This window comes from Drosophila montana, unplaced genomic scaffold, assembly GCF_035044405.1.
Source record: "Drosophila montana isolate Dmon_TW-CO22-7 unplaced genomic scaffold, ASM3504440v1 contig_1687_1, whole genome shotgun sequence".
NCBI classification, from domain to species: domain Eukaryota; kingdom Metazoa; phylum Arthropoda; class Insecta; order Diptera; family Drosophilidae; genus Drosophila; species Drosophila montana.
The window spans coordinates 1188880-1208485 of NW_026996616.1; the positions used below are offsets into that span (position 1 = coordinate 1188880).

At 44.4% G+C, this 19606-nt stretch overlaps 2 protein-coding genes across 2 annotated transcripts; one reads left to right on the plus strand and one right to left on the minus strand.

Moving 5' to 3' along the window:
- Positions 1–3440: 3440 nt before the first annotated feature.
- LOC135440828 (metaxin-2) lies at positions 3441–4674 on the minus strand. The gene has a single exon (XM_064700193.1). The coding sequence runs from the start codon at positions 4560–4562 to the stop codon at positions 3678–3680; it is 885 nt and encodes a 294-aa protein (XP_064556263.1). The 5' UTR covers positions 4563–4674; the 3' UTR covers positions 3441–3677.
- A 9853-nt stretch (positions 4675–14527) lies between these two features.
- On the plus strand, positions 14528–15346 carry LOC135440814 (proteasome subunit beta type-1-like). The gene has a single exon (XM_064700177.1). It carries the CDS (start codon positions 14528–14530, stop codon positions 15344–15346), a length of 819 nt encoding a protein of 272 aa, XP_064556247.1.
- The last annotated feature ends 4260 nt before the right edge of the window (positions 15347–19606 follow it).

Here is a 19606-nt window from a genome sequence, read left to right on the forward strand (position 1 = left end):
TTGAAAACTTCGAGCCAGCGGCTGTTGGGCAAGAGAGAAAAAAAAGAAAGCACAGAAGAAGCAAATAAAATACACTGCGAAAGCACAAAATGAAAACAAATTGTGCACTATGAAGCGCTCCCACCTAACACATTAGGGGTATGCCAGAAGAACGGCAGAAAAAAATGAACAAACAAGAAAATCTATTTACAAATGTTTCTTATCGATATACACGCCTTTCGATATTAAGCCAGCAAATTCTCTTAAGGTAATTTTAAAAGCTCTTTTAGGTGCTTTTGAAAGCTCATTGAAATCTGAAAAGCTTAGCTCAAATCGAAAAGCGCATTTTGGCTCGTTATCAGCCAACATTAAGCTAGATAAAGCGTACACAAAGCTGGATAAAGCTCGAGCAAAGGCCTTCTTATATAGTATACTATTTGGAGCTTCAAGTAACTAAAGCTCTTGCCCAGCTTACTTTTAGCTTGCTTTCGGCTAACTCAAAGCTCGCTTTCAGCTTACTCAATGCTCTTTTTTAGCTATAGTTAATCTCGCTTGCGGATAACTGAAAGCTCAAAGGCGCTTTCGGCTATCTCAAAGTTTTCTTGCAGCGAACGCAAAGCTCGATTTTAACTAACTTCAAACTTGCTTTTGGCTAACTTAAAGCTCGCTTTTATCCAACGTTAAGCTGCTTGCGGATAGGTTACTCAAATTCCCCTGCCACCAACTTACAGCTAGCTTTTAAATTTCCATTTAATTCTAACTAAAGGCTCGCTTTTGGTTCACTCGTAGCCTGCTTTCAGCTTACTTAAAGCTCGCTTTTAGCTATCGTAAAGCTCGCCTTTAGCTAGTTAGTTTCCAGTTGGAAGGCCGCTTTCAGCTTACTGAAACCTTTCTTGCGGTTAACTTACAGCTAGCTTTCAACTTACCCAAAGCTCGATTTAATTTAACTTAAAGCTCGATTTTAGCTACTTCAAAGTCCGCTTTCAGCATACCTTAAGCTCGATTTTAGCTACTTCTAAGCCCGTTTTCAGCATACTTAAATCTCGCATTTAGCTAGTTGGTTTCCAGTTGGAAGCCTGCTTTCAGCATACTTAAAGCTCGCTTGCGGCTAACTTAAAGCTAAATTGAAGCTTTCATAAAACTTGCTTTTAGCTAACTCAAGGCGTTCCCTAAGCTCGAGTAAAAGGCTTGTCTTAAAAACCCCAACAAAGAAAGCACACTTATAACTAACTAAAAGCTCCTTTGAAGCTCACTTAAAGCTCACTTAAAGCTCAAATTAGTTAATTTAATATATAGCTATAAGCAGTTCACAATTTTGCTGGCTAATTATGAAACTATGAAAAGAGCAATAGATGTCACTCGACCCACAGGAAGCTCTCGCCTTGGCAATCGACACGCTTTGCGAGCTTTTCGCTGCCAAGTAGCGAGTACCCCTAATGCGTTTGTATAGCCGTAGCCAAAATTGAAATATTAAGCCATACAAATCAGGCAACTTGCAGCAACAGCAGCAACAAAATGAGGAAGCAGCGAAAATCATTCGACACGCGCAGCATTTATCGGCGGAAACGGAAATAGAGCAAAGGGCTGCGTCAGGGACGATGATGCGGATGATAGCAGCACGCAAACAGTCACGTATACGGGAAAATGGGCGGAGACGGGTGCGGGAACGGGTGTAGGAGGAGACGCGCTTATTGACGTTGAGCAACGCTTATTGGCGTACTTAATCCTTTTGGCAAATTCCAATAAATTACCAGAACAGGACAGGCCAAGGCGAATGGCAAGAGAAACGGCCAGAGGCGCTGGCCGGATCGGGGCTAAAACAACAGCAATTGGGGAGGAGAAGTAAAAAAAAAAAAAAAAAAAATAAAAAAAGACAAACATCAATAGGCCATGATGAGTTTCTGATTGCCAAAGCAAAAGGCAGCGCAGGAGGGCCAACCCAAAGGTCGCCTCCAAACGGACTGTAGATGATGTTCCTAGGACGAAGGGGTTGGGTTGGAGGGGGTTGCTGGGGTCACGCTCTGAGAAGGATGACGGTCGTGTCACATGGCTTGGCTCGAGCTGCCTTTGGGGCAAGTCATAAAATTGAACAGACATTTTATGTGAGCCGGTTTCGGGGGGCTGCAAAGTTAAATTGAAAGCCCAAATCCTGGCCAGGCTCGCTTTGCGTACTTTTCTCTCTTATCTCTTTGACTGCTTACCCATAAAGCCAGACAAACCCCATCCCCCTCCCCCTCCTCCTAAACATCCCCCTCCCCCACTTCGCCCTGCTCACCTAGCGCTGTATTTTATTGTAAATGTTTTGCATATTTTTGATTGCCCGAAAAAAGAGCAGAGCAGCGAGTCGAGTTTGACCAACTGCTCAATACTCTATGCCGCCTGAATGTGAACTCTAAAACTGTAGCCGCCAAAGCGCAGTGACTTTCAAAGTGGGCGTGGTCTTAGCTGCCACAATTTGCGGACTACAGCCTCAAAGCTCTGGAAGATAAGCCTTGGAAGATTAGTACTGTCCAAGGTTTACCCCAGGTTTACCCTAGGTTTACCCCAGGCTTACCCTAGGTTTACCCCAGGTTTACCCCAGGATTACCCCAGGTTTACCCCAGGTTTACCCTAGGTTTACCCCAGGTTTACCCCAGATATACCCTAGGTTTACCCCAGATATACCCTATGTTTACCCTAGGTTTACCCTAGGTTTACCCTAGGTTTACCCCAGACTTACCCCAGGTTTACACTCAAGCATTCAGCATGGGCCGAATGGAACGTAAACCTTAAAGCTGGTAAAAAAAACCTTTTGAACAGAATCTTTTTTGAACACATTTTGTCAACCCTGAATCCTTTGAATATTGTCAAAATATTATGTCAATATCGGAAACTACAAAAACTGGAGACAAAACTCGATATTCGAATTATGTGTTTTCGATAAGACTACGTAGAACGAGCCTTGCATTTCATATCGATAAATATCGATTATCGATATTACTCGAGATATGCAAATTTGATATGTAGGTTCTCGTTTTATATAAAGACCACAAATATTCAATTTAACGTGGAGTTTTCTTTTGAATTTTCCTTGAACTGAAAAAAGTCGCATTCTCCAAGCTAGATCCTTGGATCCTTTTGTATGCCATAGAAATGACTTCAGAATGAATCCTTTGAATACTGTCAAAATATTATGTCAATATCAAAAACTACAAAAGCTGGAGACTTGATATTAGAACAAGCTTAGCATTTCTTTTAGACAGCGCCACATATAAACGATAAATATCGATTTCAGTTTAACGTAGATCGATAAATATCGATTTGAATTTTACGTGCAATTTTCTTACTTACCTCTTGAACTGAAAAAAGTATCATTCTCCAAGCTAGATCCTTGCCATGTAGAAGACCTGAAAATGCCATTAAGATCGGACTAAACTTTTTGTTTTCCATTTTCGATAAGGTAGAGTTAAAGGAAAAGGCAATTGTTTGAGTTTTTCTGTATGCATTTATGAAAGGAGTATAGGATTTGTAAATGTTGAAAGGAGAGTATCTGCTAGTCGTGCACTGCCCACAGAGTTAAATAATAAAAATAAAAGTTTATTTGTTTTTCGTTTTTTGTTTGTTGTTGTCGGCTCTTTAATATGCTTCCCCGGCGGCGGCTCCTCCTCCTCCTTGCAGCCCGTTGCCCGTTGCCCGTTGCCCGTTTTCCGTTTCTCCTGCTACGGCTCGCCAGCCAGCTGCTTGCCCTGGAAGTAGGCCTCGTCGATGCGGCGACTGTGGGCTATGAGGCGCGGATAGCTGCGCACGGTCTCCGCCAGCATAGAGCTGACCAGCTGGCTGGCCAGAATGGCGGCCACATGGCCAAAGACGAGGGCATCCAGCTCGCAGAGCTGCGGCCCATACAGATAGCTGGCAATTAGCTGGGAGTCGATCTTCGTCTCCGTCTCCGTCTCCGCCTGCTCCAGCTTGTCGCTCAACAGCTGGCAGCACTGCTGCAGCTGTGCCCGGACAGCGGCAGCGTCCAGCTGGTGCCACTGATAGACGCGCAGCAGGCGGAGCGCCTCGTCGCGCTTCTCGTGCCGCCGCATGCTGCTCAGGGGCCAGGGATGTGCCGCACCGTTGCGCGGCAGCGTATGGCTGGCATAGATCTCTGGCTGCAGATAGCACTGATGCAGCTCGGCCAGGGTGAATGTGTTCTCCGCATGTGTGACCATGCTGCGCATATCTTCGCGCTCCTCGGCCGGCAGCCAGGCGCTCAGCGCATGCGACAGCTGGGTGACCTCCACGTGGCCGACAATCGGCTCGAATTCGGTGAACAGATGCCGTCCCAGTCGCAGCAGCGGCAGCTTGGTCAGCCGTCCGCCCGGCGACATGAACTCCGCATTGTCGCACTGGCGCTCCCCAAACGGCAGCCGGCACATACGCAGATATGTCTTTACGGCCAGGCAACTGGCGCGTTCCGGCAGCAGCAGCTGCGTCTCCTCCGGCGGCTGATACAGGTGCACATCCTGCGGCCAGGGCAGGCACTCGCCCAGCGCATCCTCCGGCTTGATCTCGTCGCCCGTTTCGCCCAACGCGTTTGCCACATCCATAACCGTTTCCATGCTGCTTCCCGGGCTTCTGATTATCCACGAAATTTGGTATTACAAAAAAGAAAATATATATATATGTCAATAAGAAAACTGTCGACCTCTTCAAAAAGTCAAGTCAACTATTTCGATTACTCAGCCGACTTCGATAACATTTTCCAGCGAGAAAATCTTCCAATCAAGTGTGCAACCTACTGCAAGCTTTGTATTCCTGATTTTATATGCCTGATAATGACAACGAGGTGAGTTGGCATTATTATTCTATCTATCTAAGCTATCTAAGCTACGCCAGTTTCCATTTGGGCCATTATCAACGCTGCAATTAAGAATTTCCTTTGCTTTGAGTGCTGCCAACTTTGTTTTAAATTATCGATAAGATGTCGATTGACAGACATGGACAGGCAACGAAATCGGCACGACTAGAGTATACCCTGAAACCAGCTTGAATAGGGGGAATGTTATATAGCTTGTGTAGTCTTCGACTTATGCGTACAAATCCATGTCTCAAAATCGAGATTTATCGATATTGTAGAGTCCAACGGCTTATCGATAGGAGAAGACTTAATCCACATTTTAAGTGTCAAGTTCTTGTAGTTCAAAGTCGTGCCGTCTCCATTTTATAGGGTATTCCTCTGCCTGGAACTATTATACCCTTTCAAGGGACTCGGCGTGCAGCACGGCCAATATTAAATATTCCAAGTGCTGTCCTTTAGCTAGGCTTCAATTAGCCACCTAGTCGGACCTGGGACTGACAATTAGAGGCCAACTTTTTGGCAGGCCCGAGGCGTTGCCGGCGCGGACTGTCAACGCCCGCGTGTGGGTTGCCTTGGTTTGCGTTGGGTTGCCTTAGGTTGTCGTCGCTTTTCAGTCAAGAGGTGCCAACGAAATTCACTTTGCCGGAGCGTTGCGATTCTTGAGGTGCCACCACGCAAATGTTGAGAGGGGCTACCCAAACTATATGCCCTGCACCAATTTGGCAATTAATCATTAAACGCGCCACCTGCCGGCGCTGGCGGGCAACTTTTGCCTAAAAGGTTTACCAAACGCGTCCCCTTCTGGCTGTTGGCCCTCGGCGTCTTGGCATGCCCACAAAAAGAGAGAGAGCAAAAAGGAACCAACCTACTCGTGCTCTGAACTTGAAGATGATAAATTACACAAGCGGAACATTATGTAATTTCAGTCAGACGAAGCCCCGCAGCCGCCCACAGAGAGAGAATGCTGTCGAAAACCCGCGTGTGTGTATGAAATGCAAGTTTTCCACTTACTGTTTGGCGGTCCTGACAGCAAACGCTTTCAAGGATCATCTGTTTGCCAAGTGGAGCAACGGAGACTGCCTTAAGTGAGCTTTAAGCTCAAGTATTTAAACATATTTGAACTGTTTCCAGCGCCCAATGCGAACTTGTGAAGAACTCCTGCTTCCTACCAGGAAACTGTGCCAAGAATATTCCAATTGATGTTGAGTTAGGTTTCAAAGATTCCATAACATTCCAATTGATGTTGGGTTCAGCTTAAGAGATTCCATAATATTCCAATTTATGTTGGGTAAGGCTAAAGAGATTCCATAATATTCCTATTGATGTTGGGTAAGGTTTTCAAGATTCCATAATCCAATTGATGTTAAGTAAGGCTTAAGAGATTCCATAATATTCCAATTGATGTTGGGTTCAGCTTAAGAGATTCTATAATATTCCAATTGATGTTGGGTAAGGTTTTCAAGATTCCATTATATTCCAATTGATGTTGGGTATGGTTTTAAAGGTTTCATTATATTCCAATTGATGCTGGGTAAGGTTTTCAAGATTCCATTATATTCCAATTGATGTTGGGTATGGTTTTAAAGGTTTCATTATATTCCAATTGATGCTGGGTAGGGTTTTCAAGATTCCATTATATTCCAATTGATGTTGGGTAAGGTTTTCAAGATTCCATTATATTCCAATTGATGTTGGGTAAGGTTTTAAAGGTTTCATTATATTCCAATTGATGCTGGGTAGGGTTTTCAAGATTCCATAATATTCCAATTGATGTTGGGTAATGCTAAAGAGATTCCATAATATTCCAATTGATGTTGGGTAAGGCTAAAAAGATTCCATATTATTCCAATTGATGTTGGGTAAGGCTTAAGAGATTCCATAATATTCCAATTGATGTTGGGTAAGGTTCTCAAGATTCCAATTGATATTGGGCAAAGGCTTTCAGGTTACGATTGAAGATTCCATTTCCGAAATCAAAAGTCTCCTTTATATTCTATATTCTTTAGTTAGTATTCCTTGGGAACGTTTTGTCTTCCGTTGGGAGCTCCAGGATAAAAGCATTCCAATAGCTACGTCTCCCGGCCCATGGCCTTGTTTCTCTGCTGAGCACATAACCTCTACAGTTGGGAGGTTTTTAAGGCAACTTTTCATTATTACGGGGCCAGCTTCTGGGAACTTATCACAGCTGCTTAGGGCAGGCCATATATCATCTCCAGTTGGCTTATTATTTCGCTTTGTAGCTAATTTAATGTTCAATTAGGACTTGTGTATTCGCATTTTTTGATGAAGTCTGGGGGGGGGCGGACTCCCGGGCTCCCTTTGTCTTAGCGCTTGTTTCTCTCGCTGTGTCACTTTGATTGATTCGCTGGGTTGACCGAGCGAGTGGAACGGGAGCCTAATTTCTAGGCTGATATCAGTCTTAGCTTTGCATAGACTTCTCGTCGGGCTGTTGAGCATTGTCAAAGTTCATTGTGTTGGGGCAGATTAATTAAGCAGCCGCTGGAGCCACTTGGCAGCACTTGCAACACAGTCGGGCATGTGTGAAAGGAGAATGCGAATGTGAATGTGAATGTAATTGTGAATGGGAATGGAAATGGAAATGGGAATGCGAATGTGCGTGGCAATGCGAACGTTCGCTGAGCAGGTGGCGTCTCGGGAGGATGCTCCTACGGCGGGTTAGGGTGGCCCAGGGTAGCCCAGAGTGGTCCGGGGTGGGCCGAGGTTGTTTCGGGTTGTTTCGGGGTGCCCCGGTTGAGACGTCGTTTGCACAAAGCCAACAAAAGGCAACAATTCTTAGCCACTAATAAAGAATAATATGAGTGCCATAAAACTCAATTTATTACCAAAATGTCGACAGGCAGCGCAGTCGGAATGCGTGTGCGCGTGTGTGTGTGTTAAAGAATTACGACTCTGGCAGTCGGGCACCGGGGCAAGCTGTCGGGGACTGCGGCACGTGGTGGCAAATATGTATAACCAGAATTTCATGCTGCCATTTCGTTTGGCCAATTCCTATTTCAACTTTTAGCTACCATTTGAACTCAAAGTCCCCTTTTCTTTTTATTTGCATCCCGTTCGCATCGGGCGACCTTTTCCCTGTGCACCCTACACTTAAGTTTCATGCACTTCAGCTTCCGCAAGCTGCAAACTCTGTCCAAAGCAAGCAGCTTGTGTCCGCGAAAGTTCTTTATTGTCATCCGCGAACAGCTTCTCTGCTTCTTTCTCTCTCTGCTTCTCTCTCTCTCTCTGTATCTTTCGCTCGCTCTCCCTTTCTCGCTCTCATATTTACGATCTTTCTATATTATTCATTTATTTCATTTATTTACTTGATGTTTTTACTTTATTTATTCACATTAGCTTTTGTCTGTCAAGCATTTAAAAGGCAAACTCAGCTAAATTTGCTGTTTCATGGCATTCAGCTTTTGTTTGGCTCAGAGGCCCCCTTCCTGTTGCAAATATCGATCAGCTTTTGTCTGCAGCTATGTTCGAGCTTAGTTCTGACCGTCCGCCCGTCCGTCCGTATGTATGAACGCAAGGATCTCAGAGCCTATAAGAGCTAGAGACTTGAAATTTTAGCTGTAGGTTCTCCTAGTGCTCGCGCAGATCGAGTTTGTTTCCGATATTCGATAACTTGCTCCGTTTCCAAGTAATCGATAACAAGTTTTTTGAGCGATTTCGGCAAATAATATGAGCTAGAGTCACGAAACTTGACATTTAGCTTCTAGAATAGTATATATATGTCGAGTATCTTTCATTTTATGCCTATCGCCTGTCGGAAGAAGAGGGTTCAGTGTCGACCAGAACCTCTTACTTGTTTATATTAAGCTCTTAAGTTTTGCGTTCCAGAGCTATCATCTGTTTGAGGTTAACACATCAGATTGCTCTGGGATATAAAAAAGATTTGAATATATCCGTAAGCTTTTCTTTGGTCGACTCATATCTCACAGCAATCAGCTCCAAAGAACTCCTCCTCAGCCTGTTTAAAAGCAAGCTATTTTTAATTCTTTTAGAGTTCTCTCACAATTGCTTAGGTCTCAAATCAAACTCTCTTTAACTCTCGCTCGCAATTCTGCGAAGATGTTTTTGGCTTCGTATAGCAAGCAGCTTTTGTCGTTTGCTCATCAGTTCCTTTCCTGCATGCATTTAGCTTCCTGAAATTGAATTTTGATCTCTGATAGCAGCCAGCTTTTGCCCGACTGCCGGCTATATCAATTCAATTCGATGGGAATAGGGTATTTGCCCAGTTGTTATTGCCCAATTTCCCTTGACCCGGTCCATTGGATTTTATTTCTTTGTCGACTTTTCGTCTTTGTTTTGCAATTGTATTTGCCATTTGGCTACTTGTTGTCTCTACCGTTCATGCGATTTGTTGCTTTTGTTGCCAGTTTCTGGATTTGTTGGCCGCCTTGCGGCCACATTTTGGCCGGGCTCTGGCTCTGGCCAAATTCCCCTAAATAACTGTTTGAGAGCTAATACCCAATTTTAAATAGTCCCTTGCAGCGTTGCATCCAGCATGGGCACCCAGACACAGGCTGATTGCTCTGCACACAGCTCTAATCAGATTCACATGTGGCACAGCATTAAAGGGACTCAATAAACAGTTGAAGACTTCACGATTGTAATCTCAAAAACGGCTTGAGATTAGTTTCGACAGCAAAATGGTTTAGCAAAGCAAACGCTGCCAGTTACGCGATTAAGGATATCGCATAAAGAGGAATTTAAAAAAACAAATACGTTCAACTGGGAGATATAGAAAGAATATGAGGAGAGAAGGAAGGGAAAAGAGATGGAAAATAAGAGAGTTACGATAAGATAAGAAACAGAGAAACTGAATGGATGGAGGCAGAGAGAGCGAGAGAGAGAGAGAGAGAGAGAGAGAGAGGAAGAGAGAGAGAGAGAGAGAGAGAGAGAGAGAAAAGAGGAAGGAAGCAAATAAAGAAAGATAGAATAAAGAGATGAAAAGAAAAAAGACGAATGGATGGTAAGTGTTGAGAAGAGATAAAGAGAAAGAGAGAGAGAGAGAGAGAGAGAAGAATAAGTGTTGATAAACGTTAAAAATGGGGAGACAGACAGACAAGGAAGGACGCAAAACTCAAAAGCTGTAAAGTAAGGAGGCAGAAACAATTGAATGCCAAGAGGATTTAATTTTTATGGACTACGATAAACAGATTCGAGCGAAATATTTGAATAAACATAACAAGAAATTCTCTGGGCAAATCTTTTTGGTTGCGCGGCATGCAAATTGGTAATTTGCGGAGCGACTCCGGGTAGAAATTTCCAAAGACTATATTTCCGGAGGGTAAAAGCCAGGGCTGGCACTCTTCGAGGGGAGGGGAGGGTAGGGTAGGGGAGGGGAGGCAGCTGCTAAGAGGTTGTCAAGGGTCTTGTCAAACTTGTCGCGACATTGTGTCAAAGGTTGTCGTTGTCGCTGCAAATTATGGCGGCCTCAATGCGTAAATGATGCTTAATTAACATTCACGAACTTGGCTGGGCCAATGTGGAATGTGGATGGTGGAATGTGGATGGTGGAATGTGGGCGGGTTAGAGGGAGGCGGCGCCCACCTGCCACAGCCAGAAATTGCCAATGATGTGCGCTTACAGGAAACCATCGCGGGGGCGTGGCAGACACAGACGCACACAGGGCACATAAAGGCAGCAGGAGCAAAGGGAAGCGACAGCCGCAAAAAATATGTAAGATGGCCCATCAGGGCAAAAAGAGAGGAAGAGCTCAGAAGGTCAGCTCAAGCCGTTTTGTTTTGTTGGGCCCTTAATTAAGCCATAAGCCAAGCTGCTGCTGCTGGCCAAAAAGCATTCGCTGCCAGCCGGCGCAGATAACAGCTAATGAAAATCACTTGGCCAAACGGGACGACAAGGGGGAATTGGGAAACGGGGGGGGGGGATTAGTGGGTTGGGGGTTGGCGCAGGACACGCTCCTAACACAATTAGAAGCGCTTAAGTTAAGTGCTGCAGACGTCGCCAAAGCAGCTTCAACTCGGACTGACCTCCAGTTAAAAACAGCCTCAATTCGAGGCTGTGTGTGTGCGTGTGTGTGTGCGTGTGTGTGTGCGTGTGTGTGTGCGTGTGTGTGTGCGCTGGGGGCGACTTAAAGCCAAAGTAAGCATGCAGCGGTCGGGCATAGGCGACTACGCAATGCTCTTTAAAGATCCGCAGAAGGCAAAAACTGCCCGAGAGTGTGATTATTTTCATTGGTGACTCCCAAACTGTCAGCATCAAGCCAACGTGACTCTCAAACTGCGCACTTTTGGGATATATGAAGCTTAACAAATTGTGCTCGCCTGGGTGGGCATGGCGCGATCTTAAGAGCAGCTGCCAAAACTGTAGACTCTCGCTGCCAAAACTGTGGATTCTAGCTGTCAAACTGTACGTGATCTATGTGACTTTCAAACTGTATGGCAAATAATTATGCCTGCTTTTCATAGTAGGCGTGAGTGGGCATGGCTGGGCACTTTGAGTATTCTATTTGACGGAACCCAAGTCTTAAACCGTAAGTGATAAAGACTTAAGAACCAACGAATATGCTCGCCTTTGCACTTTGCAAACAGAGTATATAAAAAACTGTTGAAAATGGGCGAGGAAAAAAGCAAGTGAAAGCCTGGCAAAAGGCTTAAAGCTGAGGCAGGTGCGTCACAGCAGTCTCGCTGGCAAATAACGAAATGAACTGCAGCTGGCCTTGCGTGGAAGGAAGATGAGAAGGAGGGAGGGGGGAGTGGGGGGGGGAGTGGAAGCTGCTGCAGAGGCGGCAGAGGAAGAGAAGCTGACATAAAACATGGAAAATTGGCTGCAAACGAAAGCATTTGCGTAGCATAAACAAAGCAATGTTTGGGGCGAATAATCGGAAAATGCCAGACGCAGCAGGAAGCGGATGGAGGGGGGGGGGGGGATGTCAGGGAAGACGGAGGGGCGGAGGTGAAGGAAGGAAGGGGAAGGGCTAGGATAATGGTGCGCCTTTTGCTTATGCATTACATTAACACGCTAATGAGGCGGCTGTCGCGTTTAACGCGTGGCCACCCCCCCCCCCCTTCCCCTTCCCCCAACGTCACACAATCCCCCCTTTAAAATCCATTCCCCCCAACCCCCTCAAGCCGCAGCCAATGTCTGCAGCTGGCGTTGTGTTAATTGAAAATTAATGGCGCGATGGCAAAAACTAAACATGAAAATTCGCTGACGCTGGCGAAAGCAAATGGCCGCCAGGTGGCGCGCCTGAGCGCTTAACCCACCTAACCCCACCCCCCCCCCCCTCCTCGTAGTAAAGGGTGATACAAGCGGGGGGGGGGGGCCCAAAGTTGACCGAACAAAACGCGTGAAGTGCTAAGCAAATTAACATTTTCATAATTAAATCTATAAAAAGGTGACGAACAGGGGCGTAGACAAAAGGGGAGGGGGAGGGGGCGGGGGGGTAGATGTTGGGCCAGGGTCAGCCCGCAGGTGTGTGTGGGTTAGTTGGGGCGGGTCAGCTGAGACGATACGCAGAAAATGGTGCAATTAATCACAATTAAAAAACAGGCAAAAGTTGGCTTTCTTATACCCTGTATAATAAGCATCGTATGGGGCATGTTGGTTGTGTGCGAACAAAACAAATCGAGTAGCTGCTTCTTCTTCTTCTTCTTTGTGTTTTATTAACATTTGTGAATTGCGGAAAAGAAAAAAAGTTTGTTGTATTTGTATTTATTGCAGGAAATTGACTAAGAACTACCAAAATAGCGTTTTCCAACACTGGCCTTGTAAGTTAAGAGGAAAGTAGAGATTCCTGTTACCATTTTTTACAGTTTGATAGTTTTAGAGTCAATATTGACGCCTACTATGAAAAGCAGGCATATATATTTGCGTTACAGTTTGAAAGCCACATAGATCGCATACAGTTAAACAGCTAGAGTCTACAGTTTTGACAGCTAGAGTCTACAGTTTTGGCAGCGAGAGTCTACAGTTTTGGCAGCTGCTCTTAAGATTCCTGCCACGCCCACCCAGGCGAGCACAATTTGTTAAGCTTCATATATCCCAAAAGTGCACAGTTTGAGAGTCACGTTGGCTTGATGCTGACAGTTTGGGAGTCAGCAATGAAAATAATCACACTCTCGGGCAGTTTCTTCTTCTTCTGCGACTCTTATCATCGATATTTACAGAGTATTACGCAGTCGCTTACACCCTGCGACTGCGACTGCGCCATGTTCTTACTTGTTTTCTTTTTGTTCCTTGCTCCATCCGGCTGCTTCTTCTTGGTTTTCCTCCTTAGCTTTTGGCTCGGCTTTATTACAGCGTCCGAGCGGTGCGTGACGTGGGCGTGGTCATGGTCGTGCTCGCGGCCGGAACAGATGCCCCGGCTATGTTAATGGCGACAAGTTTAATACTTTCGACTGGGGCCGCCCCCCGGGGCGGTTGGGCGGCCGGCCGGCGCAGAGGGCAAATTAAAATAAATATGGCCCTGAAAAAAAAAAATGGGGTTAAATGGGGTTGAGGTTGGGGCGAGGGAAATTAAAGGAAATTAAAGAATGAAAAAGTGATGAAGGCAAAAAAACACGAGAGAGAGAGAGAGACAAGGAGAAGAAGAAAAAAATAGAGTAAAGTCGAAATGCGAAATGTGAAATGTGAAATGTCTGAATAAAAGATATCCACCGTAGCGAAAACTCGGCGCGGAAATGAGCATGTAAAATATTGGCTGGCAAAACAAGCCAAATGATAAATAACAATAAAAAGAAAACAATCAAACGTCGCGAGGCAATTAAAAATTTAATGAAAATATGCGAGAGCCGCAATAAGTACATGAGAAATCCGCTTTAAGTATGTATATGAATATGAAAGCAATTCAACTTAAATCCGAATTCAATCAAAGACCCAATTAAAGAGTCAGAGCTCAAAGTTTCACTACAGATATTGAATTTCATATGTATATTATGATATGGTTAGGTATAGGTACAAAGATTTGAATGTTTGTTGTCAGAGCTTCGTGAAACTTTCCAGGCCGGAATATGGCAAGTAAATACCAAAAGCCTAAGAGTATAACTCGGGAATAGGGGCAGGAATTTAAGAAATGCAATTTTCCCTATCGATCTAGTCTATACAAGAACTTGCATCCCGAATTTGGTGCATCTAGCTTTTATAGTCCTCGAGTTATATCGATATGTCTCTATAATGAGTATGGGAATGGGAATGGGAATGGATATTGAAGAAAGATCATAAACCTGATGCTGACAAGATTATTGTTGCCACATTTAGATAGATTTTGATTTAGATGATCTAGAGGCCAAACCATGAACAAAGAGCCAAATCTCGTGAAAATCTGACGAGATTTGACCGAAATTTTTACCTATATCTATATAGGATAATAGAGGGTATATTTCGGCCTTGTTCGTGGCACGTTTAATGTAAATTCTGTCAAAGATCTTGAGTTTGAGGCCAATCGGATGGTTAACAAAAAAGTTGCAGACAAACGTTTCTCGTGCATTTTCCACACTTGCGGGTGGAATTGACCGAAACCCCGTCTTGACGTGCTTTATAGAGATTTCAAGTCCCTAGCACTGGGAATTTTCTGAGATTGAAGCTCCTTTGAGCTGACGGACATAACCAAATCGAGTTGGCATGTTCAAGAATACCGTAAACGGAGTTGGTTTGAACCGTCAACCGTATGGACGCTAGTTCTACGCTAGCAGGCGTTGCGATCTCTAATTGGGAATTTTCCTTACAAATCATTTTAACTCAGTGTCAAGAAAAGAAATGGATCTGAACAACATAAATAATATTCTCTTGCATGATAATGAGAATGTTCTGAGCCGAAGGAAGAGCAATGCGAGGAAGAAGAAAAGGCAGAAGAAGAAGAGGAGGGGCAGCAGCAGCTCGGGTTCGGGATCGGGCTCGGGCTCGGGCTCGGGCTCGAGCTGCTCGTCGGAGAGCGAATACGATACGAACGGGGGAACGGTGCTGGCGATCGCAGGGGAGGAGTTCGTGGTGGTCGCCTCGGATACACGGATTTGCAGTGGGCTGAGCATCGAGACGCGCGACCAGTGCAAAGTGTTCCCGATGACCCCGCTGGCGATGGTGGCATCCACGGGACTGTGGTGCGACACCATCTCGTTGACCAGCCTGCTGCAGATACGCATCCAGATGTACGAGCAGGAGCACAACAAGCCCATCTCGACCGATGCCCTGGCCCAGATGATCTCCTGTGTGATGTACAACCGGCGCTTCTTCCCCTACCACACCTGCACGATCCTGGCCGGCATTGACTCGGCGGGCAAGGGCGCCGTCTACTACTACGATCCGGTGGGCCACATGGAGCGCTGTCGCTACCGTGTGCTCGGCAGCTCCGGCAAAATGCTGCTGCCCGCCTTGGACCACGGCCTCGGCTGGGAGCACCACACCCTCCTGCCGCCGGACCAGTATCCCCCGCTCGACAAAGAGCGTGCCCTGGCACTGGCTCGCAACTGTCTGCGCGTGGCCTCCGACCGGGATCTCTTCACCGGCGACACGGGCGTCCTCAAAGTCATCACCAAGGACGGCATCGAGACCGAAATGATAGCCTTGCGCAAGGATTAGCGCACTCTCCGACCACAAGCCAGAGGCTCAACTTCCTTCCTACATTCCGATTACGGCGAATCGAAGTCTTATCTTAGTCTCAGGCAGGCGAAATGAAGGGGCGTGGTACGTTTATTGCCTTTTCTGATTGGACTTTTGAAATTTAGCAAGTTTTTTAAATATATTTTGTTTGATTAATAAATTAATCGCAGAGTAATATATATATCCTATTCTAAAAACGAAAACCAACAAGTAAATAAATAAAATGAAACTTAGAAGCATGCAAAACAGCTGCGATTGCCCTTATCAATTCGCCTTGACGCAAGCTGAGTCCAGTTTCATCGCATTTCGCCGCATTTCGCACATGCTCTCGCCCTGCTCGAAAATGCGAGTTCGAAAGAGACGATCGCCGTCGACGCAACTCAAAAAGTCAGTTGGAAGTCGTTCTCTCAACAAAGCAGCCGCGTCTGCCTTTATCGCGCCATAATAATCGCCAAAACAAAAGCGAAGCGAAGCGAAGTGTAGTTCTTTTTTTTGTTAGCGCATAATTCAACTATTCCGTTAGTTATGTGCTAGTTTTTTAATGCGCGGCACAAGAATGCAAGCGCATGGTCAAATTTTAATTCCTTATTTTGTTTTTTCCTTAACACCGTTTTTTTTCTCCTTCTCTCCTCCCATGCTCGCCATATTGCCGGTGAGAGCCAAAAGAGAGAGAGCGCAACGAAAGAATAGAAAGAGCGCGAACGCAAGTCACATGAAGTTGAAATAAAAAACCGTTTTTATCCAGTGCTCACATTTTTTTTCCAATTTTTTTTTACTGTGCAATTCGTAGTGAATTTTTGTTGCAGCAGATCGCCGCGCATCGCATCGAGTGGAATGCACGTGAGTGAAGCAAGACTCTTAAACTATGATTTTAAGAGAATGGCCAAATCAAAATAAATAACCGCAAGTTCTGTTAAAGAGACAGCGAATAGTTTTAAAGAGGCATATTTTTGAAGAGACCAATCGAACTCAATTAAGCATTAATGCTCTTGCTTTTGTTTTTTACACGGATTAAATGAATTTCTGTCGATGAAACAATATTATTATTTTTTCAATAATTTCATTTTTTGCCATAGAACCTCAAATAGTTAAAATTTCTTTATCTATATCTGTATACATATGTATATATTATTATTTTTATACTACTACTTATATTGTTTTCTTTTCTTAGTATTAAGACATTATTATACCCTTGCAGAGGGTATTGTAATTTTGTTGTGAGATGTGTAACGCATAGAAGGAAACATCTCCGACCCCATAAGGTATATACATATATTCTCGATCAGTAGCAACAGCCGAGTCGCGATATCCAAATCATGCTCGGCATTAACTATTTAACTTTTTTCCCAGTGCTTCTTAGATACTGCAAGGGTATTAAATCTTCGGCGTGCCTTCTTTCTCGTTATTCTTTCAATCGAACCCGACGTTAATCTTAATAGCAGCTCGCTAACATACGTTGCATATTACAATGGATATCTGCTAGTCGAGCAAACTCTATTGCCTTTCAATTTCCCAGAGCCAGTTTGCCAATAGCTCACAGACAGACTAAGAACGAGAGAGAGCGAGAGAGCGAGAGAGAGAGAGAGAGAGCAAGGACAAAAATGAGAACTTTGACAAATAATTCGCCGGAAAAATAAATGAAAATTAATGACTTGCACTTTGAGTGATTATTGCCAGCGTTTTATATACTCGAGCGGCCTACTCCCCAGCCGGGCCAACATTCCATTTCCCCCCACCCCTTCCCCCCCCCCTCCAGTTGTATCTGTGAGTTTGCCTTTGGCTTGGCTGCACTTTCATTGCGTTTAATATTGAAATTGGGTTAATGAGTTTTTGTTTATGGCCGCGCGGCAATACCTGGCGGACCACGCCCATCATGCACCAGCAACATTCACACAGCTGTCTAGTTGCATCCGCATCCGCAGCCGCATCCGCATCCGCTTTAGCATTCGCTTTGTGCTCCTTTGCCAGGGTAATGCAAATTTGCCAAGCTCTGCGCTGTGTGTGTGTGTGTGTTTGTGTGTGAGCTAGGCGCTTGGCTGACTGGGCGTGGCACTAGCGAGTGTCGCATCAGCCACTTTGGCAGCAGCTCCTTTCCTTTGCCCGCCGCCAACGTAATAAAAACCATTTGCCGCTTTCGACTAAACGAACGGGCGAGGGGCGTTGCAGAATGCAGGTGGAAGGGCGGTGGGCGGTGGAGTGGGTTGAGTGGGTTGAGTTAACCAACAACAGGCTTAATGTTAATTAAGTGGCTGACAGTCTGTCAGTCAGGCCGTAACCTGATCATCGCCCAGCTCCACCTCCACCTCCAGCCCCAAGGCCCAAGCCCGACCCGACCCGACCCTGATATCGATTTAAGCGCTGCAACCGCAAAATGTGCTTTAAAAGTTTTTTCATTAAACTAATTAAATAGTTAATTAACTAAATATTTAATCATCGTTTGAACAGAGTGAATTATTTCAACGACATTCGCACAAAATTCTTATGCCTAATATGCCTAACGAATCACCGAGAATTTCCAGTCCACTTCAATCTAGCCGCAAATTTTCCCAACTATCCAAATTGAAAATGCGATTAATTGAAAGGGATTTGGACAGTTTAAATGGATGGGAAAGTCTCTATAATAGACAGTCCACTGTATATATGTATATCCTTTTTTTGCTTAAATTCATGCGCTTAGCTGCAAACCAATTGCATATTTATTTCCATGTTCTATGTGAACTCGGGAACTAATCGTGCCAGAACTATCAAACTTGGTATGTGGATTGTCCTTTGCATATGCAACTTAAATCCGAAAGGTTTTCATCGAGTCTTTCTTTTAAGAGTTTTGTTTCAGTATTTGAAAATCAGGGAAACCGTTTAAGAGCCACTGTGCTTATATTTGGTATGGAACCATAAAAGCATATGCTCTGACTATACTAATATTTTCCTAGCAATCGCAGTATAAACACAAGAGTTATTCATCAATTAGTTGCATATTTATGTCCATGTTCTATGTGAACTCGGGAACTAATTGTGCCAAAACTATCAAACTTGGTATGTGGATTGTCCTTTGCATATGCAACTTAAATCCGAAAGGTTTTCACGGAGTCTTTCTTTTAAGATTTGGTAATGTTCTATATGAGCTCGGGAACTATTCATGCCGGCACTTGGGTTGACCTTTGCACATGCAACTTAAGTTTAAACGGGTTTGACCGAGTCTTTCTTTTAAGAGTTTTGTTTTCACTATCTTGATATTTGATATACAACTATTAAAGCTTATTCTCTGAGCATATTGAGATTTGGTAATGTTCTATATGAACTCGGGAACTATTCATGCCGGAACTATCAAACTTGGAACGTGGGTTGACCTTTGCATATGCAGCATAAACACAACTTCCAGTCTGTTTACACAGTAGCTGCCAGTCGAGCATGGCCTTGCGTGCGACTTGTTTGAACAAATTGTGAAATGCATTTGCTGCGACACTTGAATATATGTATTTGCAGGTATGCAATCAGTTTGGCCACGCCCAGCCATTTGAGCCGCCAATGCGGCTGACTTATTAGGGCGTTAAATTCAATTAATTACCGCATTGGGATTTATTTATTTTATATTTGTTGTTGTTGTTGTTGGTGTTGTTTTTCGCCTTTTTGTTTCTTTTTGCAAAATATTTGTTTTGTTATTTTATGTTGTTGGCAAACTTTTCGAGAGCTTTCGCTTAACGACAGCTAATAAATTATGGCAAATTATTCAGTTTGTTAATGGGTCGCTGCCGCTGCCGCTGCCTCTGCCGCTGCCTCTGCCGCTGCCGCTGCCTTTGCCTGCAACTGTTGCTGTCATAATTATGATTTAGTTGGCCATTTGTGCGTATAGCGCAAATGTAATTGCAGCTGCTGCCAGCTGCCTGTTAAATGTTCGTTTTTTTTTTTTGTAGTTGTTTTGGGACTACTTAGCGTAATTACAGGTCGGCCCTTTACAGTTTCAATACACACATTTGACCCACATTGAGCCACGTTTCCCATTGCAAATAATCACAATTTTTGGTTTTTTTTTCTTCCTCTATTCAAATACGCAAATGTTGTTTGCCATCAATTTGATTATTTCATTTCAAAATCTGGGATTTCGTACCACTTTATTGAGTTACTAAATGGGGCCTGTTATTGAATAATACCTCTATTACTATTCATGGCATTCACTACTCGCAATGCCCGCCCTTATTTAAATACATATCGCCACGCCCCAATTGCATAAAAAGCATGTAT

Bases quoted from the DNA above. Each gene is read 5' to 3' on its own strand.
- LOC135440828 (XM_064700193.1), bottom strand. From the start codon at position 4,562: ATGGAAACGGTTATGGATGTGGCAAACGCGTTGGGCGAAACGGGCGAC.
- LOC135440814 (XM_064700177.1), top strand. From the start codon at position 14,528: ATGGATCTGAACAACATAAATAATATTCTCTTGCATGATAATGAGAAT.